The sequence below is a fragment of the Erinaceus europaeus genome, chromosome 12, assembly GCF_950295315.1.
Source record: "Erinaceus europaeus chromosome 12, mEriEur2.1, whole genome shotgun sequence".
Classification (NCBI taxonomy): Eukaryota; Metazoa; Chordata; class Mammalia; order Eulipotyphla; family Erinaceidae; genus Erinaceus; species Erinaceus europaeus.
The window spans coordinates 44,095,660-44,108,478 of NC_080173.1; the positions used below are offsets into that span (position 1 = coordinate 44,095,660).

The 12,819-nt window shown below is 44.2% G+C and overlaps 1 protein-coding gene and 1 long non-coding RNA gene across 3 annotated transcripts in view; one reads left to right on the forward strand and one right to left on the reverse strand.

Moving 5' to 3' along the window:
• Positions 1–12,819, forward strand: part of LOC132541900 (uncharacterized) — a 218,906-nt gene that overhangs the window by 56,805 nt on the left and 149,282 nt on the right. The window lies entirely within an intron of this gene.
• DBF4B (DBF4 zinc finger B) overlaps positions 1–12,819 on the reverse strand; it is a 37,482-nt gene that overhangs the window by 20,016 nt on the left and 4,647 nt on the right. For both annotated transcript variants that reach the window (XM_060203348.1, XM_016193699.2), the window contains exons 3-7: positions 12,029–12,183; positions 8,301–8,483; positions 7,242–7,292; positions 4,904–4,991; positions 3,295–3,368 (exon numbers count right to left, since the gene is read on the reverse strand). In XM_060203348.1, the coding sequence (XP_060059331.1) occupies positions 3,295–3,368; positions 4,904–4,991; positions 7,242–7,292; positions 8,301–8,483; positions 12,029–12,183 (551 nt within the window). The remainder of the gene's footprint in view (positions 1–3,294; positions 3,369–4,903; positions 4,992–7,241; positions 7,293–8,300; positions 8,484–12,028; positions 12,184–12,819) is intronic.

A 12,819-nucleotide genomic window follows, 5' to 3' on the forward strand; every position in this document is an offset into this window, starting at 1 on the left:
ATGTGATGATGCACCTGATTGAGTGAGTGTACATGCTATGATGTACAAGGACCCAGGTTCTAGCCCCTGGTCCCCACCTGCAGGTGGAAAGCTTTGCAAGTGGTAAAGCAGTGTTGCAGATGTCTCTCTCCTTCTCTACCTCCCCCATACCTCTTGATTTCTGGCTGTCTCTAACAAATAAAGATAATTAAAAAATAATTTAATTAAAAATGCATTGTGGCTTAAAATCAACCTGGGAGTCGGGCGGTAGCACAGCGGGTTATGCGCAGGTGGTGCAAAGCTCAAGGACGGGCGTAAAGATCCCGGTTCAAGCCCCCGGCTCCCCACCTGCAGGGGGGTCGCTTCAGAAGTGGTGAAGCAGGTCTGCAGGTGTCTGTCTTTCTCTCCCCCTCTGTCTTCCCCTCCTCTCTCCATTTCTCTCTCTGTCCTATCCAACAACAACAACAACAATAAAACAACAAGGGCAACAAAGGGGAATAAATAAAATAAATATTAAAAAAAAAATCAACCTGGCACCTTTTTTTAATTTTTATTATTTATTCAGACAGGACATAAATTGAGAGGGGAGGGGAAGATAAAGAGGGAGAGAGAAAGACGCCTGCAAACCTGCTTCACCTCTTGTAAAGTGACCCCTGCAGGAGGGGAGCCAGTGGCTTGACCTGGGATCCTTGAGCTTTGCACTATATGTGCTTAACCCTATGAGCGCCCTGCCCCTGCACCTTTTTTTCCTTCCTTAGTATGTTACTGGGGACTGAAAGTAGGGCTTTGTGCACACATGGCACAATTGAGTTTTTCTTTTTTTTTTTTCTTTTAATTTTTATATTTTAGAATGAAAGAAGGAAAACATACATCTATAGCTCCTCTTTACCACCCCCATGGGGTTCCCATGTAACCACATGGGTTTGAATCCAGGGCTTGCACATGAAGCACAAGATTTATTGGGTGGTCCATCTCCCATATCCTGAGGATCTCTTGATATGTTACTAAGTGATATTCTTAAAAAAATTTTTTATTTACTTATTTATTCCCTTTTGTTGCCCTTGTTTTATTGTTGTAGTCATTATTGTTGTTACTGGTGTCCTCGTTGTTGGATAGGACAGAGAGAAATGGAGAGGAGGGGAAGACAGAGGGAGAGAAAGATAGACAACTGCAGACCTGCTTCACCGCTTGTGAAGCGACCCCCCTCCTGCAGGTGGAGAGCTGGGGGCTCAAATCAGGTGTCCTTGTGCTTTGCGCCACCTGCGCTTAACCTGCTGTGCTCCCGACTGACTCTCTCTATGTGATATTCTAATCCTAACAAAGGAAGGAAAAATAAAACAAGAATTTGTAAGTGCTTTGTTATGTGTGTGACCCAGGTTTGAGAAGGAAGCTTCAGTGCTGTGATATTTCTCGCTCTCTTTCTGGAAAAGTCAGCCTGAATAGACTGGAGAAATAGCTTTGGACTCACATGCTTTAAGAAATAAATTTGAAGGATTGAGGCTATTTTGAACCACAACACATCCCATCCCTACCCATATACCTGCAGTCTCAGTCTCAGGCCAAAAGTCATGCCCAGAATGGCACTTGACCAGCAGAACTGAGGTTATTTTTTGTTGTTAATTATATTTTTATTTTTTAAATATTTTATTTTTAAAATTTATTCCCTTTTGTTGCCCTTGTTGTAGTTATTGTTGTCGTTGTTGGACAGGACAGAGAGAAATGGAGAGGAGGGGAAGATAGAGAGGGGGAGAGAAAGATAAGACACCTGCAGACCTGCTTCACCGCCAGTGAAGCGACCCCCCTGTAGGTGGGGAGCCAGGGGCTCGAATCCGGATCTTGACTCCGGTCCTTGTGCTTTGCACCAGCTGCGCTTAACCCACTGCGCTATGCCCGACTCCCTATTTATTTATTTATTTATTTATTTTTGGATAGAGACAGAGAGAAATTGAGAGGAGAGGAGGAAGTAGTGAGTGAGACAGAGAAACACCTACAGCCCTGCTTCACCGCTTGTGAAGCTTTCTCCCTGCAGGTGGGGATCCAGGACTTGAACCTGGGTCTTTGTACACTAAACCAGGCATGCCACCACCTACCCTTATATTTATGAGTTTTATCTAGGTCAGGATTATCCATAGCTTCCCAGGGTCTGGGTCATATCTCCCATGCACCATGAGAAATTCCTGGGAAACAGGGAAGAGAAGGCAAGGAACAAGGATAGGGGAGACAGCATAATGGTTATGCAAACAGATTCTCATGCCTGAGGCTCCTAAACTGCAGGTTCAATTCCCCCATACCAACCATAAACCAGAGCTGAGCAGTGGTCTGGTGTTTCTGTGTGTGTATGTCTCTGTCTCTGCATTTCTCTCAAAAATAAATAAAGTTAAAAAAAAAAAAAAAGAGAGAGAAGGAACATAAAACTATGTTTTGTTTTGTGAGCTAGCCGGCCTTATTTATTTACTGGGGCTGCATGGAATAACTGCCCTGAGCAGAGTAGGGAGCAGGGCAGGCTCCTGGCCAGGAGCTAGAGCCAGGCCCCTGGAGGAGCCTGCATGTGACTGCTTGGGGTATACCTGGCCTTCAGTGCCTGGGTGGGAAGAGTTGTCATTTGGTCTGCTGGGCCAGTTACTGCAGAGTAGGTGGTCATGGTGAGGAAGGGCAAAAATGTCCCATGCTTGTGTGTTTTCATCCTTGTGCCTGTATCTTCATCCCGGGGCCAGTGTGTCTGGCGCAGGAAAGAGACGGCGGGCAGTGGTGGTCTTTTCATTCTTTCTCATATATATAATTTTAATGAGAGAGTGAAACAGAGAGAAAGATCAGAGCACTGCTCAGCTCTGGTTTATGGAGGTGCTGGGGATTGGACCTGGGAACTCAGAGCCTCAGGCAGGAGAGTCTTTAGTATAACCATTATGCTGTCTCCCTAGTCCCACATCTCTTACTTTTCTGGGATGGCCTTAAAGGGATGGGTTCACCAAACTTGTTACAGACTTCACATTTTGAAAAATCTTCAATCTCCCTTTATTTATTTAAAATAATTTACTTATTATGGTGCCAGGGCATCACACATGTGAGTACATATGCTCTTGGGCCAACTTTTTCACTCTTTTTAAATTCCAGAGAGGAAGAGGGAAAGAATGAGAAAGACAAGGAGATGAGAGATGTCATAGCACTGCTTCATCATCTATGGAACTGGTGCTATGTATGATGCTTCCATGTGTCAGGGCTCAAACCCAGGTCCCTGAATATGGTAAGACACACTTTCTACCGGAGGAACTACCTCCCAGCCCCTCCACTTCCCTTTATTTCAGCAGGCTGACTTACCTCTGACTTCTTTGGCCTTTGTTTCTTCACACAGAGAGCAGCAAGAGACAGCTGCTGTATGTGCATCATCATTTCTGTGGAAAAAATAAAAGAGTAAAGAGTTGTGACCCAAGACTACTTACTCCTCATGTAACTGGCATGGTCCCATTCTGGGTGGCAGGTAAACTAACCCTCTCACCCAGCCTAGCCCATTGGATCACTCCAGCCTTGCCTGCCACCTTCTGGCTATGTGCCACCTCTGCACCTGCTAGTAATGAAAGCGCTGGGTCCTCCATTCCCAGAAAAGCACTGGTTGCATGCTCTTTTTTAGCACTGATTACAACTCATGTTTGAATCAGAGATGCCATAGGGGTCACCAAGGGCTTTAAGGACTACTGAACAGCTGCTTCTGGAGGTGAGAAAGTCATCTGAGCCACTCAGATATATATTTAGGGGGAAGATCCAGCAGAAAGACCTCATGCTGGTGATTCTCTAACACACAGGAGGGCACGGAATGGGATTAAGTCAGAAAGATGGAGCCAGGGCGGCAGAGGTAGCATAATGGTTTTTCAAAGAGACTCTCCTGCCTGAGACTCTGAAGTCTCAGGTTCAATCCCCTGCAGCACCATAAGCCAGAGCTGAGCAGTGCTCTGGTATAAAAAAGAAAAAGAAAAAGAAAGAGTGGTCCAGGAGGTGGTGCAGTGTATAAGTCATTGGACTCTCAGGCATGAGGTCCTGAGTTCAATTCCTGGCAGCACATGTACCAGAGTGATGTCTGGTTCTTTCTCTCTTCTATCTTTCCAATTAATAAAAATCTTTAAAAAAAAAAAAAAAAAAAAAAGGAAGAAAGAAAAAAGAGAGAAAGAAAGATAGAGCCCCACAACCCCCACACCTCAGACCAGGACCTCTGTATACAGTTCTCTGTCCTGATGGATTTCAGTACCAAAGGATAGGGCAGTACCCAGGTCAGTGACTGGGGCTGGCCCATCTGGATTAGTTCCCTATGATGGATTAGAGAAAATCCCAGACTCAAGAGTGGAACTGGGGATGAGGGTCAGTCACTGCCCACTGACTCAGGACAGCTATTCTAGTGTAAACTGATTATAACCTACACACAAGTGGTTATAGCATGAGTAACCCTATAGAAACAGTGGTCCTGTAAATTAACACTTCCTTGATCAGAGAAAGCATGCACAATTTAGTCAGGCCAAACTATGTTGGAATGTGAGCCATATTACTCCTGGTAAGACCATGGACAATTTATTTAATCCTTCTGGGGTTCACTCTCTTTATCTGTACAATGGAGAGAGGATTACAGTGACATTAAATGAGGTAATCCCTAGCACAAAGGAAATTCCTGATGAGCGGCCATGGGTATTTAGAATACTGTAAAATAGGGTTGTCATGTGAGTTTGAGGACAGCTGATGTGGGGTTGATCTGTAGTCAGCAACTTGCTCCCTGTCTCTGCACTTGACTATTTAATTGCTGGTCTCTGCACGCTCATACTTCTGTGGCTCAACAAAATCTAGGGACCTGCTATCAGCAGTTTACATATGATTTATTTAAAAGTAATATTCCCACTTAAAATCCCTCCCCTCCCCTCCAGAAGAGCTCTGGCAGAAACGGTACCATCTACATGCAGAATCCTCACGCCCCAGGAGCGGGCATTGGCCAGGAGGCTGCTGCAGCTCTTGCTACCTCCTCCGCTGCTGCTCCCCTAGAAAGACAAGCACAGTGAGGGAGGAGCACAAGATTCCCCAAGGCCTGCACACTCCAGGAGCAGGATGGCCTAGGATTTCTGGAGAGTCTACCCTGACCTCTAGGAAGACTCTACAGACTGTCACACAAGCTGGCCATATCACAAGGGGAAGACCTGCTGATCTGCTTCTGTGCTGTTTGGCCCAACTTGTCACCATGAAGGGACATATATAAGGAAAGCTCTCAGTACCCAGTAAGAACTAGCAACCAGGGGAGTCAGGCGGTAATGCAACGGGTTAAGTGCATGTGGTGCAAAGTGCAAGGACCAGTGTAAGGATCCTAGTTTGAGCCCCCAGCTCCCCGCCTGCAGGAGAGTCACTTCACAGGCATGAAGCAGGTCTGCAGGTGTCTATCTTTCTCTCCCCTTTTCTGTCTTCCCCTCCTCTCTCCATTTCTCTCTGTCCTGTCTAATAATGATGACATCAATAACAACAATAACTATAACAATTAAAAAAAGGCAACAAAAGGGAAGATAAAAAAAAAACAACAAAAAACAGGGCGTCGGGCTGTAGCGCAGTGGGTTAAGCGCAGGTGGCGCAAAGCACAAGGACCGGCATAAGGAACCCGGTTCGAACCCCGGCTCCCCACCTGCAGGGGAGTCGCTTCACAGGCGGTGAAGCAGGTCTGCAGGTGTCTATCTTTCTCTCCTCCTTTCTGTCTTCCCCTCCTCTCTTCATTTCTCTCTGTCCTATCCAACAACGACAACAACAATAATAACTACAACAATAAAACAACAAGGGCAACAAAAGGGAATAAATAAAATAAATATTAAAAAAAAAAACTCAAAAAAACTAGCAACTGTTAGCAACATTAAGCAGGAAACCATGCAGGTCACAGACCTTTCCATACACTGTCATTCTCTCTCGTCAGTAAGTACAATCCATCTGGGTGTCATTTTAATGACTCCTCTCATGATATTACCTTAATGTCTCCACATTCATGTAATTTTTTTTTTTTTTTTGCCTCTGAGGTTATTGCGGGGGCTCAGTGCCTGCCCTATGAATCCACTGCTCCTGGAGCCTTTTTTTTTTTTTGCACCTCCAGGATTATTGCTGAGGTTCGGTGCCTGTACCATGAATCCACTGCTCCTGGAGGCCATCCCCCCCTCCCCCCTTTTGTTGCCCTTGTTGTTGTAGTCTTGTTCTGGTTATTATTGTTGCTGTTGATGTCGTTTGTTGTTGGATAGGACAGAGAGAAATGGAGAGAGATGGGGAAGACAGAGAGGGGGAGAGAAAGAGAGACACCCGCAGACCTGCTTCACCGCCTGTGAAGTGACTCCCCAGCAGGTGGGGAGCTGGGGGCTCTAAACGGGATCCTTACGCAGGCCCTTGCGCTTTGTGCCACATACACTTAACCCACTGCGCTACCGCCCGACCCCTCCTGGAGGCTTTCCCCCCCTTTTTGTTGCCCTTGTTTATCATTGTTATTATTATTGTTGTCATTGTTGTTGGACAGGCCAGAGAGAAATCGAGAGAGGAGGGGAAGGCAGAGAGGGGGAGAGAAAGACACCTGCAGACCTGCTTCACCACTTGTGAAGTGACCCCCTTGCAGGTAGGGAGCCGGGGCTCAAACCAGGATCCTTAAGCTGATCTTTGCGCTTTGTGCCATGTGTGCTTAACCTGGTGCGCTACCGCCCAACCCCCCACATTTATGTAATCTTACAAAGACCTTGGATTTCTCCGAAAAGGGATCAAGGACTACTTATGAAAGAGGTATGAAGCCTGACTTCTGTGCAGAACACCCCTTTAATGTTTTTGTAGTTCTGGAGTTGGAAAAATTAACTCAAATCCTGGGGCCGGGTGGTGGAGCACCTGGTTGAGTGCACATGTTACAATGCGTAAGGACCCAGGTTCAAGTCCCCGGTCCCCACCTGCAGGGGGACAGCTTCACAAGTGGTGAAGCAGTGCTGTAGGTGTCTGTCTGTCTGTCTCTCTCTCTATCCCACCCGTCCCTCCCCATTTCTGGCTGTTTCTATCCAATAAATAAATAAAGATAATAAATAAATAAATAAACTCAATCCTGGCTCTGTCACTGACATCCTAAGAGACTCACTAAGCCCTGAGAGCTCCGCTTCCTCATTTGTCAGAGGAAAACAGCAATGATACTCTACATCTCACAGGCTGTACATTTCATTTCGTGTATTTCAGGAGAAAGTCAGTAAGTTCATCCCTGTACAGGTATCCACATTCAGCCTAGCCTCCCAGCCCACCTGGTTCCTGATAGCCTTCTGCAGCAGCTCCTTCCCTCTGGTCATGGGCACCTGATGGGGAAAGAAGAAAAGTAAGCCCACCTATGTCCAAATGCTTACACAGGAGCGGAAAATGCCTTGGAGTCACGTGCCTCAGAAAGCTGGGAAAGCCAAGGAGCAATAGAAAATGAGAGCCCAGATAACTGTTTGTTTAGTGGTAAAGGGAAAGCTATCCATGAGTTTAGGTCACACATGGGAAGCTATAACCTGGACCCTGGAGAAAAGCATTCTGAATCCAACCAAGGTCAAGTGTTATTAATGTTTGAAGACCGCTCTCTGAAAGTTTGCTCTTTTTAGCAGATAATGGACAGAAAATGTTTTACCTCCTTCAGAAAAACTTCTTTGTTCTGTCCCTTATCACAACGCCAACTGTATGAATTCACAGAAATCTTATTAATATTAAAAGTTAAGCAAGGGGCTGGGTGGTGGCACACCTGGGTGAGCACACATATTACAGTACATAAGAACCCGGGTTTGAGCCCCTGGTCCCCACCTGCAGAGGGGAAAGCTTTGTGAGTGGTGAAGCAGGGCTGCAGGTGTCTCTCTGTCTCTCTATCTCCCCTCCTCTCAATTTCTGGCTGTCTCTATCCAATAAATAAATAAAGATAAGAAAAAAAAAGTTAAGCAAGATGGAGAATGCAAAGCAAGGGGAGTCACTGCATTCTAGGTTAAACACACACATATGTATCATTCAATTATTGGCAAGGAAGAAGTGAACCGTTGGTGCCTCAGGGCACTCTTGTCCAAACGTAGGCCAGCTCCAAATAAGCCTTTCTTGCCCACAGATAATCTTACTGTTTCTGACCCTCTAAGTTCCAATAAGAGTAAACACATATTAAAGAAGGGACAGCATTTTGCTGAGATGTTTAGATTCAGGGCTATGAATCTCAGTCCCTAAATTCAAATGAGAGATAAAATTAAACTACATGAACCTAAAACCAAAAATAGCTTAAAACAGCTCACTGAGGCCTACTTTCTTTGTTTACAGAACCCACCTTTTCTACCCCACGAAGTTCTTACCGATCCTACAGGTTTGCATGCAGGCCTGGGGGGGAGTTCTTTTGGATCAACCGTTGATGATGGAGTCTCCACTCTGATCTCACTGGGGCTGCCTCCGTGGCTTGTCCTGTGGTTCTCTGCTTTTGCTTCTTTGCGGTTAGACACGATATAACTTATTTCTTTGCTCAAAAAACCTTCAATTACCTAAAACAAGATCATATATGTGGCTGAAAACGAAAAGGCAGATGTAGAATCATCGATATCAAGAGGTTGGGGAAGGAAATCTTGACTGCCAAGAGTTCTAGGATCAATGTCTTTAAATAGACCAAATGGAGCTCTGGACCAAATTCCCAAAAAGACATTGCTCTGAAATATAATCAGGTTGACGTAGGTTTTTGTTACTAGAAGTGTTGCTCTGACCCAGCAAAAGATCATAGGGTTTGTTACTTGACCAGTTTGAGACCGCATGGAGTAAAAGCACACTAAGGATCCAGGCAGGATTAAGAGCAACTTAAAATAAATTTCAAAAAGAAATAAAAAAAGGGGGGGGGAAGGGCAGTAGAGCAGTGGGTTAAACTCACATGGTGCAAAGCACAAGGATCCCAGTTCAGAGGATCAATCAAGAGGTCTTTTTTCTTTTTTTAATATTTTATTTATTTTATTTAGATGCAGACAGAGGCAGACACAGAGAAACACCAGAGCACTGCTCAGCTCTGGCTTATGGTGGTGTGGGGGACTGAACCTGGGACTTTGGAGCCTCAGGCATGAGAGTCTGTTTGCATAACCGTTATGCTATCTCCCCCACCCTATCAAGAGGTCTTAATGATTATTAACATCTATGCACCCAATGAGAGGCCATCTAAATACACCAAACTTCTACTGAAAGGGCTACAGCAGCACAGTAATAGGGTTTCAACACTCCTTGGATGTTAGACCAGAAACTATCAAATACTTAGAGGAAAATATTGGCAGAACTCTTTTCCCATCTAAAGTTTAAAGGCATGTCCAATGAAATGAATCTAATTACCAAAATAAATAAATAAATAAACACAAAGCAGAACTTGGACTGGGTCTGGTGTATTGCACCAAAGTAAAGGACTCTAGGGTAGTGGGGAGGGTTCAGGTCCTGGAACATGATGGCAGAGGAGGACCTAGAGGGGGGTTGAATTGTTATGTGGAAAACTGAGAAATGTGAACAGGGGTAGATGGCATAATGGTTATGCAGAGACTCTTATTCCTGAGGCTCCAAAGTTCCAGGTTTGTGGTCAATTCACTTTTTTTTTTCCTACGGCTCCTTGAAGTCATTTTTTCTATTTTGTTGCCATTGTTGTTATTGTTGTTGGATAGGACAAAGAGAAACAGAGAGGAGGGGAAGACAGAGAGGGGGAAAGATAAACACTTGCAGACCTGCTTCACTGCTTGTGAAGTGACCCCCCACACACACAGGTGGGGAGCCCTGGGCTTGAACCGGGATCTTCTTAAACCAGTCCTTATGCTTTGCACCACATGCGCTTAACCTGCTGCACTACTGCCAGGGCTCCTGAATTCACCTTTTTTTAAAAAAATTTTTTTTAAGTTTATTTTATTTTACCTTTTGCTGCCATTTTTTTATATTGCTGTAGTTACTGTTGTTGTTATTGATGTTGTTGTTAGATAGGACAGAGAGAAATGGAGAGAGGAGGGGAAGAGACACCTGCAGACCTGCTTCACCGCCTGTGAAGCAACTCCCCTGCAGGTGGGGAGCCAGGGGCTCCAGCCAGGATTCTTATGCTGGTCCTTGCGCTTTGCGCCACGTGCACTTAACCCACTGCGCTACTACCCGGCTCCCTGAATTCACCTTCTTTACCCCATCTTGGATGGAGCTCGAAGATATCATGTTAAGTGAGATAAGTTAGAAACAAAAGGATGAAAATGGATGATCTCACTCATAGATAGAAGTTGAAAAACAAGATCAGAAAGGAAAACTCTAAGCAGAACTTGGACTGGAGTTGGTGTATTGCACCAAAGTACAAGACTCTGGGATGGGGGAAGGGTTCAGGTCCTAAATCATGATGGCAGAGGAGGACCTAGTGAGGGTCGTAATGTGGAAATGTTATGCATGTATAAACTACTGTATTTTATTATGGACTGTAAACCATTAATCCTCCAGTAAATTAAAAAAGGAGAAGCAGAAGAAGAAAAAGAGCTTGATTAAACTATGATTATTCTGTGAAGATAATCTCAGATATCCAGGGCAGAGGGTAGATAGCAATGGTTATGCAAACAGATTCTCATGCCTGAGGTTCCAAAGTCCCAGGTTCAATCCCCTGCATCACCATAAGCTGAATAGTGTTCTGGTAAAAAAAGAAAAAAAAAAATCTTGGCTATCCTGATATTGAATATGTAATTGTGATCATACTGAAAGGAACATGAAAATGAGAACCAAAAAAAGTGCTGGTTATTACTAAGCCACATAGGTATCTGCTCACTCTGAGTACTGAGTGGGTCTGACTCAACGGTGTATCCAAAGAAACCCAATAGAGTGCCTAAAATACAATGACACTTCACTCATGTCTGTGGGAAGTTGAAAATAATCACTGGTGAATTGGCAAATGCTTAATCAGCTACCCTTTGGTGGGGAAAATAAATAAAATAAAATCCATGTTTGTAGAATTTGCAGATTTCTGTGGGGGTAAACATGGCTAATTTCAGGCTAACAATGTAACGTCACTGAATGTAGAATTAGAAAGAAATGTAAACAATTGGTCTCTCTTAAGCCAGTACTTGCCAGTTTCAACATACCTTGAAAATAAGGATGGATGGGGAGTCAGGTTGTAACACAGAGGTTAAGCGCAGGTGGTGCAAAGCGCAAGGACCGGAGTAAGGATCCCCGTTTGAACCCTGGCTCCCCACCTGCAGGTGGTGAAACAGGTCTGCAGGTGTCTGTCTTTCACTCCCCCCCCCCTCTTCCCCTCCTTTCTCCATTTCTCTCTGTCCTATCCAACAATGACGACAACAATGATAATAACCACAACAATAAAACAACAAGGGCAACAAAAGGGAATAAATAAATAAATATTTTAAAAATAATTAAACAAAAAAGAAAATAAGGATGGATGATGATGTTGAAGTATGGCTAGGTGAGCAGCCTGGGGGGTGGTGCAACAGATAAAACACTGGATTCTTAAGCATCAGGTACTGAATTCAAGCCTCAGCATCACATGTGCTAGAATGATCCTCTGGTTCATTCTCTCTCTCTCTCTCCCTCCCTCCCCCTTCCTCCCTCTCTCTCTCTCTTTCTGGTTCTTCTCCTTTCCCACCTCCTCCTCCCCCCTCTTCTTCCTCTCTCAGAAATAAATCTTAAAAATAAATAAATAAGCATGGGGGTAGGTAGCATAATGGTTATGCAAAGAGACTCTCATGCTTGAGGTTCCAAAGTCTTAGGTTCAATCCCCCATACCACCATAAACCAGAGCTGAACAGTGCTTTGGTAAAAAATAATAATAATAAATGTGGTCCGGAAGGTGGCGCAGTGATAAAATTTTGAACTCTCAAGCATGAAGTCCCAAGTTCAATCCCTGGCAGCACATGTGCCAGAGTGATGTCTGGTTCTTCTCTCTCCTTCTGTCTTTCTCATAAATAAATTTAAAAAATTTAAAAAAAAAAGTCTGGATGAGAAACTACAGTAATATCATCTCTCTTTAGCGCCTGCCAGTCAACCAGCAAAATCACACAGCATTATACAAGAGAAGCAGAAGCAAATTACATACCCCACCCAATTGCTGGATGGCTGTTGTCAAAAACTGGAGATTCTTGCCAGCAGGTAGATCTAAGTAAAAGGATTTTCCAGAAAAGGGCTGTCTCCTAACATCTGGTGATCTCTTCTGGCAATTTTCCAGACAACTGGAAATTTCTAGATGAGCCCCTAAAAGAACAACAAAGAAAAGCAAAGTGAGAAGTTATAGTCCATATCAAGTAACTCTCATCAACAGTTTAGGCCCCGGGCATACAAAGATTAATGTTAGAGTAGCACTTCTACCCTTGTGAAAAAATTGTGGGGGAGGGGCTGATAGCACAATGGTTATGTAGAGATTCTCATGCCTGAGGCTCTGAAATCACAGGTTCAATCCCACCACCACCACCACAATAAACCAGAGCTGAACAATGCTCTAATTAAAAAAAAAAAAAAGGAAAAATGTGGAACTGGAACCCTTACATATTGCTGGCTCAACAGGTAGAATTCATTCCTTTCATGCATGAGGCCCTGAGTCTGATTCCCTGGCACCACATCTGCCAGAGTAGAATAGTGTTATGGTCACTCAGTGTCATGAAATAAATAAGTAAATCTTTCACCAAATGGAAAAGGACTGAACTTGAGATTTCATGCATGCAAATTCAGCCCTCTACCACCTAGGACAGATTTTGACTTATATATTATCACTCCCATAATGTTTAAACCAGAGCTTGTTCTCCCATCCTCAGCTGACATGATACTCAAGCACCTATCTTCTGATCTCATAAATCTCCCTCCTCCTGAAAGCCCTAGATACAGAGACAAATG